Genomic DNA, 15,281 nt, shown 5'->3' on the forward strand with positions numbered 1-15,281 from the left:
GTGACTGTATCATAAGGTGTTAATGCAGCAGAAAAAATATTAGTATTCAACTATTAAACAAAAAGGCTCATATATAACTGCAGTTTAACGTTACTATGGCGTAATGCAACATTAGTACAGGAACATGATTTCAGTGTAAATAAAGCTAAGGTCCAGTGATGTGATTATATAATAGTGTCATTTCAACATGTTATTTAAAATAGTTGGACAAAAATCAAGTTCAAATTTAGTTTTGTGCTGCACTTTGACTAATTAGTGCGTTGCTATTTTCATAATAACCTTGACAAGGCTGTGTTAAAAGTCAAAAGTGCAGCTTTTAAGTGCAGCAGTTAAACTGTGCAACAAAATAAAGGACGTCCACCGACATCAACATCCAAGTACAAATATCTTTACGAAAAGTTAGATTCTAAAACAATGTTACAACAAATGCAAAAAAAAGCAGCAATGTAGATGAATTTGCCCAGATGTTTAAATTGCATCGCGGGTTGTCCTTAGTGACATGCAAGTGCAACTGGGATGACATTTTTGTATTTATAACTTTTAACTATGTCTTTGTTCTTTAATATACTGGCTTATTGTACTAGCAGTGTTTTCTATTTCTGTATGCTTTTGGAAGTCGTTGGAAGAATTGGTAAACAATGTGAGAGTCAAAGCAAATAAAAATTTGGTGCTATTTTTCATTTACGTGCAGCTGCCAAACTGTTTGCAGTGTGGCCTCAAAATCAGTTTTTATCAGTGCTTCTTTTTATTCTGCTCCTGTAGCGTTTGCTGTAGCTCTCTTAAGTTCTGCGACAAAAGCTCAACTTCATCAAGGCGGCCGCTGAGTTTCGCGTCAAAAATGTAGGCTCTGATGTTATCGATTTGCTGCAATAGTAGTTCCTCCTCGATCATATCCACATCCGGCAAAACATCATCATTATCATCATCCCCCTCAAACGGATTTGTTGACACTTGAGCCTCACCGGTCTCTGCAAATGGGTTGCCTGTGTCGCTCTCCTCAAATGGGTTGGTACTGAATGCTGCCTCCTCGCCAGTTTCCTCTTCATCATCATCAAAAGGGTTGTACTCTTTTTTACCATTAGCGCTAGCCACATTAGGAACCTCTTTATGCTCCTGCTGAATGTCCTCAAAGAACGGGTTGTCCTCCTCGATGGGAGTAGAGCCATCTTCATCAAAAGGGTTAAGGGAGATGCTACTCTGTCCTTCGCCACTAGGGGGAGTTATTTGTCCGCCCAAACTCCTCAACCTGGGGGGAGACTCTTCTGGGTCAGCAGGAATGACTCGGAGTGTTTTTGGGCTCTTGTCAGCTTTAGGGACTTGGTCTTCCACTGTTGCTGCAGCTGCATCTTCATCTTTTCTGAGAGCAGCTTCAGGGCAAATGTCTAGAGATTTTTCCCATGTATACGGTGTCTGAAAAAAGCCAATATTCGTGCCTTGGCTCTCCCTCTCCTCTCTTTCCCTCTCCTCCAGTCGCTGCAGCTCCCCCTGTTGCAAACTCTCCTCTTGCGCCAACTTCTGGGACAGCGCAATTGCGAGAGTCATTTGTTGCTGATCGTATTCGTCCTGGAGTTGACGCAGGTTTTCCTCTAACATGGCAACCTCGTCTGTCCTCTTTGCCTCTCTCGCCTGCCGTAAGAATGACTGGATGTTCTCGATTTGCTGAAGTAGAGGGTCTTCAAGTTCGCTGCGTTTGTCTGAAGAGGGTAACCATCCGGCAGCCTTGGTCATACGTGGACCCCTTGACACTTGCGGTAACTCTCCATTAGTGCGGCCTCTCTCATCTTTGTCTCGCTCCTGTCTACGCTTCAACGCCTCTTGTCCCGCCTGTAAACATACAAAAAAAAAAAACTACATCACTGTCTGGTCTTTGTGCGTGCGCTCAGTCACGCAAATAGACCAAAGACGTTGTTTGCATTTAGCCTCTCCCAGCATATTGCTATAGCTCCAAACTGGGGTGAAGCTACCAAGCTCTTCCACGTTTTCCTTCTTTAGATACAGTTACGTGAAAAGTTACACAAAATTAAACATGCCGGTTTTCTAAGCAGATAAAAAGGGGTACTATATTGTAAGGCGTAATAATAGCTTAGGAGCACTTTGACGTTAAAACGAAAATTTACATGTTTAATTTTGTGTAACTAGACTTGGATCGTGTAACTTTTCATGTAACTGTATTGATAGTTTGGAGCTATAGGAATATGCTGGGAGAGGCTAAATCAGGGGTGTCAAACTCATTTTGGGTCGTGGGCCGAAATTCAGCTCCCACGACGGGGCGCGGGCCGCATATAATAAAGAAAATGTTTCCAATAAATGAATAATAATAAGCTGTGATTTGGTTAAAGCCCCAACTTGACTGTAGCTTCATTAATAACAACGGCTTACACTTGTTTTGAATTTTACAAGCCTGTGTCACCAGTTTCTCAAAGTGCAACATAGTAGTAATTATTCATTCACTCTACACTCGGTGGTGGTAAACTGTTATTGAAGCCATAGCCGCCGTGGGGCAGACTGTCCATTTACCACGTGGCTTTGTGTTGTTCACATCCTGAGCTCTTATTATGTCAGTGCCCTCTGCTGGACACGTGTGGAACTCTTTCCTTTTTTTTTATTGAATGCCCCCTTGTGGCTGGAATGAGCATTCTGGTTTTATGGCCATATGTTTTATACCCCTGAGCTAAATGCTAACAAAGTCTTTGGTCTATTTGCATGACTGAGCACACGCACAAAAACCAGACAGTTACGCATCAACTCGTCTGAGCTCAGGGAAGAACATATCTCAGTATGGAAAAACAGTGGCCTGTTCCTTTAAAGGGGGTAAGACTGGGGCCATTTCGAAGACGTGTCAGTGGTATACACACAGTCTCACCTGTCTTTCTTGTTGAAGCCTCTTTTCTTGTTCTTGTGACCTCTTTTCCTTCAACTCTTCATATTTTTCTTTCGTGGGTAACGACATAAGCCCTAAGAGTTTCTCCTAAAAACAAAAAATAATACTGCTTAGAGACCAAAAGAATGGGTTGCATTAGTAAAACAGTATATCAACTCGCTACCTGTACAAATAGTGTGGCTGAATATCGAATCATCCTCTGAAGCTGGAGGGTTCTTGGATGAGGTGGTGGTTCACTTTTTAATCCCAAAGTTAAAATCTTTTTACTATGATCAAAACAACACGCAATGTTACGACCTCAGAAATGTAAGCATTTTGTAGCGTTACGCACAGATAAAGTATACCTAAGAGCATCAATTAGTTCATAGTATTTCTGAACTTCTAGCCTCAAGCCACCGGCAGTGTCGAGATTATAAGCGGTTTCCCCAGCACTGCAAAACAACAAAAGAGTATCTTGATCAAGCTCATCATTTTGAAATACAGAAAGATTTGGATATTTAGTAGAAATCACGCTGAGACGTACTTGAGCGATTCTGCCATTCGGATATATTCTGGAGCCTTTTCGTCCACCTTCTCCATGCACATCCTTAGCCTCTGTTATGACACACATGATAATGCAATGATATGGTTTTTCGAGTATCTCTAGTAATTTGCTAGTGCTTTTAACTGACGTTTAGGGGCCAATACAAACCTCATATAGTTTTACAACGTCAGGCACAAAGTCTTTTTCGTCAAGCTTCTGCTGTCGTTTCAACAGTGTGTCCATACAGTGGTGACAACAGCGGATCTTCTCATCATCTTTCTCCTCTAACATGGACGTCACGCTGCTAAGGCTTGTGATGCTGCCCCTGCGAGAACCTGTCCCACCACTGACGTTCTCTGGGGGAGACTGGGACGGGGTGGGCTTTCCTTGGATGCAGAGAGCTTCTCGAGTTGAATTAATCAATTTTTCTGTGTAAAGTTCAGAAAAACATGGTTTACATCTTAATGCAGAACACACAAACCTAGCGTAACATTATGACACTGCTCACAGCTCCAAAAGCCCTCGCATTTTTGAAGGATAGGTCAAATGCAGAGGGCAAATAAAATATACCTTAAAGTTAACCTTGACCATCAATAATAATCGCTTTTGTTGTATATTTGATTGTTTTGGTCACCTGTCTAATACAATGCTGAAATGACTGTGTATTCAAACACCTTTTTAATGAGAGTATTACAGTTTTACTTTTGCACAACAGAAATGAACAGGAAGACGTCTAATGTTTTTATATGTAGATTACTTTTCTTGTTCAGCGGAGAGAATGCCAGCGTGACTCTTTTCATTGCTTTTGGTACGTTATACTTGATACATAATTAAACTTGAAACTTCACAGAACGATTGATGATATGTAATTTTTTTCTAGTACAGACCAAGAGTGTCATGTGGACCGTTAATCATACTATTGCTATCTCATAGTCTCAATTTATACACTGAAACTATGGAGCAGTATTTTGATGTTCATAAACAATGACACAAACTAAACATTTTGAGCAGCTGATGTAATTCTGCGATTGTTATATAGTATTTTGCACTTTGAAAATATCCCTTTTGATCAGAGAAATGTGCCAAAGCGAAAACCACAGCGAAAAACTGTAATGTTTTTAGTAATTGGAACTACAGCAACAGCAGTTTGATGTTCTGAAATCTTTCCAGTCTTTTTCTGCTTCTTACATATAAAGTTTGAAGTATTAGTACCACTATATAATTTGTATTACCGGTATTTTCTTGAGCAGCCATAATATTATGCCTGATGCAAAAGGTAATACGAGATCTTGTTTAATTAATTGCTTATCTATACAGTACTTACGAGCCAGTGGTATAGGAATGAAGTCCATGCATTTTCGACACATAATTGATCCACAGAGGCGACAATGGTGGCGCCGATTTCTTATGTTAAACTTGTTCCCACAGTCCGGACAGAAAGGGACATCTGCGTCATTTACCCAAGAGACGACTGACCTCTCAATAGCTAAAAACACAGGCAAAAAGGTATTTTGTTCAACATAATTACTAAATTAGACAAATACTAAAATACATGAACATAACTAACCTCTTATTTTGGCAGCATCTGCAGTGGTCCTATCAAATGAGGTCAACTGAAATAACACAGACAGGTGAATTTGCGGTTCATTTTTGTGCTTACAGGTGCACATCAGGACAGTTTTCAAAAGAAAAACATTCTTATTAGCCGTCAGCCAAATTAGCGCACCTTTTCCAGTCTAATGACAAGCTTATTGACTTCAATCACATAGTGGTCTATTCTGTCTGCCCGGTGTTTCTTAAAAAGTTCCAGGTGACTTCTGGTTGCTCCTACAAAAAAAGAAAGTATAAGTATTATGAGTTTGACAAATAATCTGGATTTTTGGTCAGTAATTTTTTAAAATATTTTTAGCAGTTGTAAATAACTATACCAAGCTCCTGAGGTTCCCACATGTACGGATCCACTCCTCCATAATAGAAGGATTCATAACTGCCGCTGTCAGGCCTGTCCTCTCCTTCTCTCTTCAACAGTTTATCTTTGGCTTTCTTGGCTTTCTGAACCAAACCTGAGAAAGTAAAATATTTAAAAAAAATCTTTAGGTTCTAGTTAAAAAGTCACAATCTTTCACTTTCATGTGTTTTATCTGAACACACCTCTACTCATGTATATACAGTGGGAGGAAAATGTAAACAAACACTTGGGAATTTCTCACATTTCTGCCTCAATTGGTCATAAAATGTGGTCTAATCTTCATCAGTATCATAACGATGAGTAAACAGTGTCTGCTTAAACTAATACCACCCAAGCATTTATGATGAACATGAACGTTTAATCTGCAACTACAAAAAAGCTGTTTTTTGAAAAAAAAAGCAGCTGCAAAAGAGCTATTTGATACAGGGGTTCAATGGTTCACAAAATATTTTTCCAGTAATGCTGTGCTTCCAAGTGCTCTTTCGCAATCCAAAGTCGAATAGTTTGTGAGGAACACACAACGTCATGTGTAGAGAAAAAACGGAACAGCACATCACATCACCATCAAAACCCTTTCCCCACTGTGAAGTGTGGCGCAATCATGGTGTCATTGCCTCACGGCCAGGACAATGTGCCATCATCAATAGAAAAATTAATTCACAAGTTTATCAAGATATCTTGCAGAAAAACCTGAGACATTCACAACAGTGTGGAATAAGTAAGTGAACTATTGTATTAAATATCTGGCTGATCCTTCTTTTCCAGCAATAACTTATTTTCCTGTAGTTGCAGATTAGATGCTCATATCAATCAGGATGAATCTTGGACCATTGCTCTTTACAAAAGTGCTGCGTATTGAGTTGCCTTGTGTACGAAATGCGCGGTATAAATAAAGTTGCCTTGCCTTGCCTTGCTGCAGTTCAGTGAGATTCGGGCAGTGTACTTACTTATTCCTCCCTGTCCTGTGAATGTTTACATGTTATGGACAATAAAAATGTGATGAAATGTTAATGTTTGGGTGGTGTGAGTTTAAGCAGACACTGTTTACTCATTCTTATGATACTGATGAAGATCAGACCACATTTTAATGACCAATTTAGGCAGAAATGTGATGTTCATATAGTACATTTTCCTCCCACTGCAGATGCTAGCTTGAGTGGCCTGTTGTGGTTTAATATTGTTGCTGTTGTTTTTAAAGCAAGTGATTTATTTTATTTTTTTGCGAAAATGTTAAATTACTAAGAAAATTACTCAATAAAAAATAAATTAAGAGCTCAACCTACTTTTGAGTTGCCCTCTAACATGCCGATCATCTCCTGAGTGCTCTTCTTCATAGTGGTCTTGAAGTTGGTAGAATGACTGTAAATCCTTGAGACACAGAGGGCAGAGAAACCCCTCTTTGACTTCGCCCGTGCCTTCAAATGGTGGTGGGTAACCTGAAGCCATTGCTGTCCAATTTGGACTATGGAGATGAAGCTTGCAGGATCCTGCCTTGGTCAGCCACCAAGCGTCACGTCACTGCATTATGCCCAGAACGGACTTCATCTCTGCCTAGAGATTGACAAAAAAAATGGACGTTGTTATTTCAGTGCATGTTTTAACTTTACCTTTGAGGGTAAAATAAGTAACTGTATAAATCTACAGTCAGCTTATTTGTAACAACATGGACTAGTATGACTATGGTGGATTTGAACATGGATCTAAAAGTGCTGCAAAAAGAAAGGCTAAAATGCTATGTACACTCTTCCTAATCTGAGCGACAAAAAAAGTATGAAGAGGTGTACAGAAGAGATGCAGTCAATACTTTATAATAAAAGTACGCAGATTGGTCTTGAGTCTCAAAACGTTTAGTCATCAATACATTCACTAACACTGTCACAACAGACTACAAATGAATGGACTAAGTATGCATTTACGCCTACCTTTAAAACCCACCAGAGTCAACTCTTAATTACAGACAAAATTAATATTATTATTATTAACACACTCAGTTTAGGGCTGAGACAACCACGGAAACTTTGGCAGCATTCGTAAGATTCAGGCTGCAGTGCATTGGTCACCGTGTAGCTCTTTATTACATGTTAGCTACACCCAGTTAGCATCATGAATCGCTTTCTCTTGATAATATTTCAAAGTACATAATGCGCGATTGAGAAAGAACATATGCTCTCGTAGTATGTTATTAGATCGCCGTTACTTACAACAGTGTCAGTAGTAAGCAGGTTGTTGAGTATTTGTCTTGTGCTTGACAGTTCAACAACAGCAGCCTCAGCCCTGCCTGTGGTCATGTGATCTGCACACAGCCAGCAGGCTACGGAGAGCGCCGAGGACCAAACTTGATGTAATAACGCATCCCTGATTACCAAATGTAACGGGGTAAGTCGTCTTTGGGATTTGATTTATGTGGTCATTAGACTTTAGAAATAAGCTATTGAATGTGAGTATGAGGAGTTTATGTGGCCAGCCTATTTCTGTTGATTATTTTTGGTTTGTAGAACATTGCAGGGTCTGAACTGAAGATTCAAGCAGTGCACTAAATAAAAGAATAAAAATGACAATAATGAAACGAAATAAGAATGATGATAAAAACAATTCTCTGTCACACAGCTGCTGCCTCTTCTTATACTTTTGAAGATCACAAATATGGTCCAGATTCCTGAAACCTTGATGATTTACAGGTAGCCTAGGCTATATGATACAAAAAGGACTGTTAAACATAATGTCAAAGGCTTCATGGCAAGTTAACAGTCAAATGTGTTTCATTAACTTGAGGCACTTTTTAAAGCACATTTTTTAGGTTCTTTAAGATTACAGAATATACCATAATTTGCACATTTTTGTTTAACATATTGATTGCATCAATACTAGCGCAAATCAGGTGTTACATCCATCAAAGGTCCTAGTAATTGTGTGAGTCTTTGTTGCATATAACCATCATTTCATTTAGTTTCTTCTGTACATGTGTTGGGGCAGAAAACCGACTTAAAGCATAGTTTTTCTGTTGCACCACTTATCAGCAGAGACATCAATATTTCAATAATGATCATTGACTAAATACATCTGTTTCTCACATGTTTCTTCAACTGTATTCACTCAGTATTTCCTACATTACTATGTATTGAAACATTATTGCCTATTATTTAGCCTAAAGATTGGCAGACTATGTAATAAAGTACATGTACTTGCTACTCAAGTACATGTACTTTAGTAACTTTTTTAATGTTGTAATAATGTATCTGCACTGTTACTTGAGTTAAAAAAGAAAAGAAAATACTCGTTCCACAGTGAGTAAATCATTAAGCTGTCCCCTTAGAATTATAATGAGCTATCTGACATTTTTGTCGAACTTGTGATATTCACATTATTGTTCCTGGACTCACGAAAAGGTTTTGTAGATTTTGGTGCATTTTTTAAAGGTTTTTATGAGCGAAAATATAATACCCATTTCCATTTTGTTCTATGATTGAATAATCAACCTAAATATCTCAGAACTACTCAGAACGCCGATACAACCTTATCCTTAAGGGGACGAAGTGGCTAAAGCTTCATGTTGACACAAAATAGATGTAGCCTTATTTTTTTTCATGTACTTTATTCTTCAGAAGAAAATGTTTTTATATTTTCCAGACATCTCCTTTGGATATACAAGGATTTTTATATTTTCATGTTTTGTTTCTCATCATTTATGTCACGACTGAATCATGAATTAGACTTTTACGCTCAGTACTCATGGTTACAAGTCACATTTTCCCCCGGTTATGTTTTCTTCTTTGTTGAGTAATTATTTTAGTCACTACTTTTGACTTCTTCTGGGTAAAATTATTTCAAATTTAAGTTACTCTTACTTATTATTTTACTCACCTCTGAAAGCCTGGGCTACTCTGCATTTATTTTTATTTTATTAAAATTCAGAATAGTATGTGAAAATGCAGATTTCTATTTTTGTTTGTTTTGTTTTATTATATATATATATATATATATACATCATTCAGTCATTAATGTTAAGCAAAAAAATGTGACACAATAGAATTATTCATTATGAAAAAAAGAAAACAATAAATGACTCTGTATTTGCTGTTGTATTCATTGTATTTTACATAATTACAAAAAAATAGGCAAACATAATTCTTTTCGAGGAATCGGTTCACAGCAACACATTTAATCTTGAACTCTTCATTGCTGTCTCCAACACACATTTCCTCATAGAGGGGACAGTCAGACATTGTTCATCCTTTTGAAGATGCTCCGAGAACTAAAACATTATTCATGAGAACAACAGAAAACAGCGTTTATGAACATTTACATCAGTAGTCTAAGTCTATATTTTCTATACTATTTTCATTCCAAATAAACACAAAAGGGGTGATCATATTTTTTATTTTTATTGTATGAGAGTAGATTGAGTATGTCACGTGTCTGTCAAATGTATTATTTATTATTTAATCTTTGACAACATCTGGCCATTCTCACGCTGATATGGTCAACTTTACAGTGCAGCTACAGACTTTTCAGTCTTATTAATATGACCTACTCTGCTTCCACCAAATCTTCATCGAGCGCAAACCTCTTCCCTGGATGCTGCCGCTTCTCCTCGACATGGCTCGTGTTGATGTTATCTAAAAAGTCGAGCATCAGCCTGTTTTGGGGGCTACTGCAACTATTGGAGTCCAAAAAGTCACACGGAGGATTGCTTCCTAAAAACGGACTGGAGTTATCCAACAAGCGTTTCCCTGGATGCTGGCGCTTTTCCAACTCCGCAAAATCTTCACCAACTGAATCAAAGTCGGAGTCAGCGTCTGAGGCGAAGCGCTTCCCTGGATGTTGGCGCTTCGTGTGCACAACCAGATAGCGCTTCCCCGGGTGTTGCCTTTTGGAAAGTTCGCTCAGGATCAGGAGCGGGTTGTCAGATGCGATTCCTATCGCTGTGCGCTTCCCGGGGTGTTGTCTCTTTTGGGGCTCCAGGTATGATTGCGTCTCTTGTTCACGTTTGCCCGGATGTTGACGCTTAATAACGTCCAAATACGGTTCGTCCCGGTCAATGTCTTCATCCTCCTCTGCGAATCTTTTTCCCGGGTGCTGTCTTTTTGTCATCCAGCCTGGCTGAGAAAGACCCTCTGAGGAAAAACAAGAGCGCGTTTAGAATATGAGAAGTCTATGCGTAACAGTGCTCGGTGCGTCCCGTTACGCACGGACTGGACAAGTAGTACCACTGATATAATAATTTAGATAATTTTTTCTTGAATTCAGTTTTTCTGGAGTTTTCCCCCCCCCAAAATACCTGCAAGTTCGCTACTCTTGTGGAAATAATATGCATTAAAATTCTTTTGTTTCTGTTGAAAAAGTGATACCAACCATATCTGTTCCCATCTCCCTGAATGTTCTTGAGGATGGATCGGAGCAAGAGGCTCTCTGCCTTCTGTAGGATGATGTCGTCTATGGTCCGGTGGTCTGGGTCATCCTCAGTGAGGCTCTGTCCTTTACAAAGCGGCAGGTTACAAACTGCCAAAGACGCAAATACGAGGAGGTACGTTGACTTCATAACTGGACCCCTGTATGAAAATAGTCAAGTGTCACTGAAAGTTGTGTTGTGTCTCTCAAGACATAAGCTCAAATACTGTGACTAAAGTCTTTGATTTTGTATTTAAAGGATGGACTCACCGTTATCCTGACGCTAGCAGTGGGTTTTCTCCTGTTAGTGCAGCTCTCGGTGACCCTTAAAGGGCAGGTCTGAAGGTATGAGGGGCTAACTTTTTCTCTCAGTATTTATACCCACCGTCCAATGGCGTCACTCACGCGCTGTATCCATTTCAGTTCGTCTTCATTGATGTCACCAAAGTCGTGCGCAACAGGCGCATTCCTAAGCAATCAACCTATAGGGGACTCTCCCTCTAAATTTATCAAATAAAAATAACAACTGTGACTGAGCCTCGGCTAAATCCACTCATAAAACCACAATTCTATTGTATTCGATCAAGAGGCCTTTTCTACAACAACAAAAACCTCTATATAATAACAATAATGATAATAATTTTATTTTTGAGTATGACTGCCTGTCTCCGAATAAGTTAGGACAAACTCCTTAACAGAAAGTAAACAAAGTGACCTTCTGTCTTCATGATATAATGCATGTATCGGAAAAAGTATCGTTCAGGTATTGGTAAAATACCGCAGCCCTAGCTGTGCAATATAGTGACTTCCTTTTTTTTTTGCTTATACCACCACAACTTCTGGACTTAACAGGTCTAAAACAGTCCTAACTTGCAGTGAGCAAAAAAATAATAAAATCTTGAAAAAATGGAAGAAAAAATAAAATTGCAGCCCTCGAGCCCCTCTCTGATTTCTGGATTGGTGAATGTGGATTGAATTGAGCGTGTAATGCTGTAATTACATGCCTTTAGCTCACTGTCACGTTCAATGTGTCAAACTGACTCTGACTCCTGCCAAGTCAAACATGTCAATATCAGGAGAAATGCCTGACCCATCATTGACACATTACAACATTTTCACCATCAGATGCGGGACATCCGACTGTCTACTTTGTTGCACTGGCCCTTAATGGACACAGTTCGGTCAGAGCCTAATCTGCCGCTCTCAGTTCACTAAGCAACTTTGGTCACAATTAAATCTGTTTAAAATCTGTTCAGTCAATAGAAGAATGGAGTGGGGCAGATGTCAGCATTTAGACTCCTATTTGTTTCCCTCCTTTTACACAGTTGAAGCTTTGTCTACAATCTAACTAGCTTTGATTGTATTGTAATACATGCATTCAGTCAGCTGGTCTTTACAACAACAAGATATCATTTAAGGACACACAACAAAAACAGCTCCTCTTCAATTTAAAGAATACCGCATTTCAAATAAGTGATCAAGAACAGAACAACAAGTCAGTAATAATACTTTTGTTAACACAAACACAGTGTAAGAGTCCAGTGATACAACTATGTATGGAAGAATTATTTGATGATTGGATTCATATCAAGTTAGTGATCTTTTGACCCACTTACCAAAGATGCATCTCATTGGAATGTATAACCAATTGACCTATAGATTACATTCATGTTTAAGATGAAGATGAGAAGGAGAGGAGGCGGCAGGAGCAGAGGTAGCTGCGCAGGGGGACGATGAAGGAGGAGGCCTTCCAGGTTTCCTCTGGGGGCTCCGGTTTCCCCTACCTACAGAAACATGCTGGTCAGCCCACAAGTCGCAGCAGCTCAAGACTAACCCCAACACCTGAACACAATGTCCTCGTAGACTCATATAGTAATGACAAAAAAATCACTCCCTTCAGATGTACAGAGGTCAATATGCAGAATATGAGTATAGGCCTATTGAATACTACACAAGTGTCTTCCTTTATAAGTATATCCCTTTTCTATTATGTGAGCATTGACTGTCATGAAAATATACAACAGAACCTCTCTGTCTACTGACAGAGAAGACTCTGAACTTTGATGCAATTTTGTTTCATGTGGATAGGATTTCTCCAAATACATAAAGCATTTTATTATCATTAATACAATGCTTTTTTGTAATGACCAATTCTCAGAGCAGGTGTTGTTGCAATTAATTAATTAATTAAATTAAATTAAATAAATGTTGATAATTATAAATGTACATATTTCATAAATTTAAAGTTCAAGCTTATCATCGTCCCAACAAAGGATTAATGGTTGTGATGCCAATAATTCTATAATTATTGCCGTTCGGGGCCTCCGTATTAAAGGCATTGTTATTCTTGTCAGTGTCTTCTTGATTTAATGAGCAATTAACTTGGGCCTAATCAAAGGCAGGTTTAGTTTACACACACACACAGCACTGATTTAAATTCAAAGGCCTCATTACACACTGAGCTCTGTCACATTTTTTGTTAAGAGAATTCCACTTAAACAAAGTTTTATATAAAGTTAATATGACGTCATTACAGTATTGACACAGTCAATGCACTTTTTAAAGGATAAAGGCTCCAACAACAAAAAGAAACCTATGTCTGTGTAAGCTCTCAGTCGTACAGGAGTTGTCCATCTTCAATGAAGGTATTCAAATCGTCTTCTGTACTGGTGGTTGAAGTCTCGAACGTTTCGCCTCTCATCCAAAAGGCTTCGTCAGCGAAACAGAACTTTGAACAGAACTTTAGTTTTCGCTGACGAAGCCTTTTGGATGAGAGGCGAAACGTTCGAGACTTCAACCACCAGTACAGAAGACGATTTGAATACGTTCATTGAAAAAGAAACCTACTTACAAATCTATCCATAGCATAAATACTGATGGGAACAAATAGGAAAACTTGATTCCTGTCTCACTGCTTGTTTTATTCATTCTTTTTGCGTAAAAGTGCCAGATATGGTGAAAACTTGCCCAATGATTGCATTCAAGATGGAAAATATAAAGAAGAAACATACAAGTTCCTCTTCTTTTGTATAATTTAAAAGACAAACTATAACCATCACATTTCCGAATACACCTTACAGCCATAGGAACAAACCGTTTTAGTCACACTAAAAGTACAGAGACACTGACTTTGGACTGAACCAAGACCTTTCGACACTGTGAACCTTTCAATCTGGAGAAGTGAAATGGCTGGACGTGTGACAGTGCAGGTGTGGAGGGGGTGAGGACAGGGGAGACAGGATGAAGGCTCAGACATGGAGAAACAGTGACACAGACAAACAAACTGGAGCTGAGTGTGTGGATGTCAGAATGAGCAGAGCCTGCCCTCGTTCTGACAGTGGCCTGACAGAGGTCACTGCTGTGGACACAGACTGACGGGAACAAGGGGGTAGTGCTGGAGCTCTGGCTGGTGTGTTGGTGGCTGTCTTCAGAGGCAGTGACGCTGCACAGATGAGTTAAGGTTGATTCACAAATATTCGAATGCAAGTCACAAGTCCAATGTGGGAATCAACTCCAAGTAAAACGAGCGAATCTGAAGAGACACAGACAATTAAATTCCCAACTCCAAAGTGTTCGACTTCCAAGTCCAAGTATGAATCTTAAACAGTGTTGGGGAGAATATTTTTTAACTTGTATTTAGTTACAGAACACTAAATCCTTTTTTTGTAACATATTCCCTTACTTCGTGCAGGTAGAGTATTGTAATCTAATTTACCACTCATTAGGAACTCAAAAACGCTCTTGACAATTGGAATTCAAGCGCTCCGATCAATTCAGGACTGTTCAAAATTAAACGGACTTAATGATTGGGCTCTAGCGTCATCTTTCTGTCCATGTAGTTACTCGATCCTTTGATCATCATTACATATTTAATTACCCAAATATTTGGTTGTGTTTGACATTTGATCCACGATGATGAGCAATAAGAGTCAGACTCTCTGGAGACTGGACTTTCACTGGTGTCAGTGTTAAGAGTGAATAATGAATGAGCTGCTTTCAGGAGCAGGTATACGTCAGCCTGATGCTTGCAGTTGCAGAGGTTGTCTCGTTTTCAGCTTAAAACACAATGCAAGGTGTCCCAGATTTTTTCATTTGTTTCCAAAGGTTTAAAAAGTTTGATTTTCATACAATGTAACTTTTCACAGTAGGCTACGGCAGGTAACGGTGAAAGTTCTTCAGATATTTCATTTAATTTATGCAGAGCCACAAAGAAGAAAAGCTGACTAATAAGCGCTGTCATAACTTTAACCTCCGGTTGTGTGGGCCCTCTGTACCTTTTGTGGTTCTCATTTTGTGAGTGATCAATGTCCTTGTGCTCAGCTCCTAATGAAGAGTACGCACTATATCAATATACTCTCATTTAATGAATCCTTCATGTTTTACTTCTTTAAATGTTCATGTTTGTAATGGAGTGGCATAATGGAGATGAGAAAACTGTTTTGCATTCTTTTTTTCAAGCTCTGACAATCCCATTATATCTCAATAACCTGTGAGGCTCTCTGTGTTTCTGCTCCTGACAG

The 15,281-nt window shown here is 39.0% G+C and overlaps 2 protein-coding genes across 2 annotated transcripts; both read right to left on the reverse strand.

Moving 5' to 3' along the window:
• Positions 1–6: 6 nt before the first annotated feature.
• On the reverse strand, positions 7–7,674 carry rbsn (rabenosyn, RAB effector). The gene is made up of 12 exons (XM_079558147.1): positions 7,575–7,674; positions 6,657–6,924; positions 5,333–5,467; positions 5,131–5,231; positions 4,972–5,017; positions 4,729–4,890; positions 3,573–3,832; positions 3,405–3,475; positions 3,226–3,312; positions 3,045–3,147; positions 2,864–2,968; positions 7–1,824 (listed from the first exon to the last, which is right to left on the reverse strand). Exons 2-12 carry the CDS (start codon positions 6,817–6,819, stop codon positions 733–735), a joined length of 2,325 nt encoding a protein of 774 aa, XP_079414273.1. The 5' UTR covers positions 6,820–6,924; positions 7,575–7,674; the 3' UTR covers positions 7–732.
• Positions 7,675–9,427: 1,753 nt separating this feature from the next.
• trh (thyrotropin-releasing hormone) lies at positions 9,428–11,159 on the reverse strand. Its single transcript, XM_079558734.1, has 3 exons — positions 11,032–11,159; positions 10,726–10,922; positions 9,428–10,487 (listed from the first exon to the last, which is right to left on the reverse strand). The coding sequence occupies exons 2-3, from the start codon at positions 10,910–10,912 to the stop codon at positions 9,901–9,903; spliced, it is 774 nt and encodes a 257-aa protein (XP_079414860.1). The 5' UTR covers positions 10,913–10,922; positions 11,032–11,159; the 3' UTR covers positions 9,428–9,900.
• Positions 11,160–15,281: the final 4,122 nt, after the last annotated feature.

The sequence above is a fragment of the Gobius niger genome (genome assembly GCF_951799975.1).
Source record: "Gobius niger genome assembly, chromosome: 6".
In the NCBI taxonomy this organism is placed as follows: Eukaryota; Metazoa; Chordata; class Actinopteri; order Gobiiformes; family Gobiidae; genus Gobius; species Gobius niger.

Bases quoted from the DNA above. Each gene is read 5' to 3' on its own strand.
- trh (XM_079558734.1), bottom strand. From the start codon at position 10,912: ATGAAGTCAACGTACCTCCTCGTATTTGCGTCTTTGGCAGTTTGTAAC. The intron at 10,488-10,725 runs GTTGGTATCACT...GTTTTTCCTCAG, and splicing joins GGGAGATGGGAACAGATATG to AGGGTCTTTCTCAGCCAGGC.
- rbsn (XM_079558147.1), bottom strand. From the start codon at position 6,819: ATGGCTTCAGGTTACCCACCACCATTTGAAGGCACGGGCGAAGTCAAA. The intron at 4,891-4,971 runs GTTAGTTATGTT...CTGTGTTTTTAG, and splicing joins AGATGCTGCCAAAATAAGAG to CTATTGAGAGGTCAGTCGTC. The intron at 1,825-2,863 runs GTGAGACTGTGT...GTATGTTTACAG, and splicing joins GGCTTCAACAAGAAAGACAG to GCGGGACAAGAGGCGTTGAA.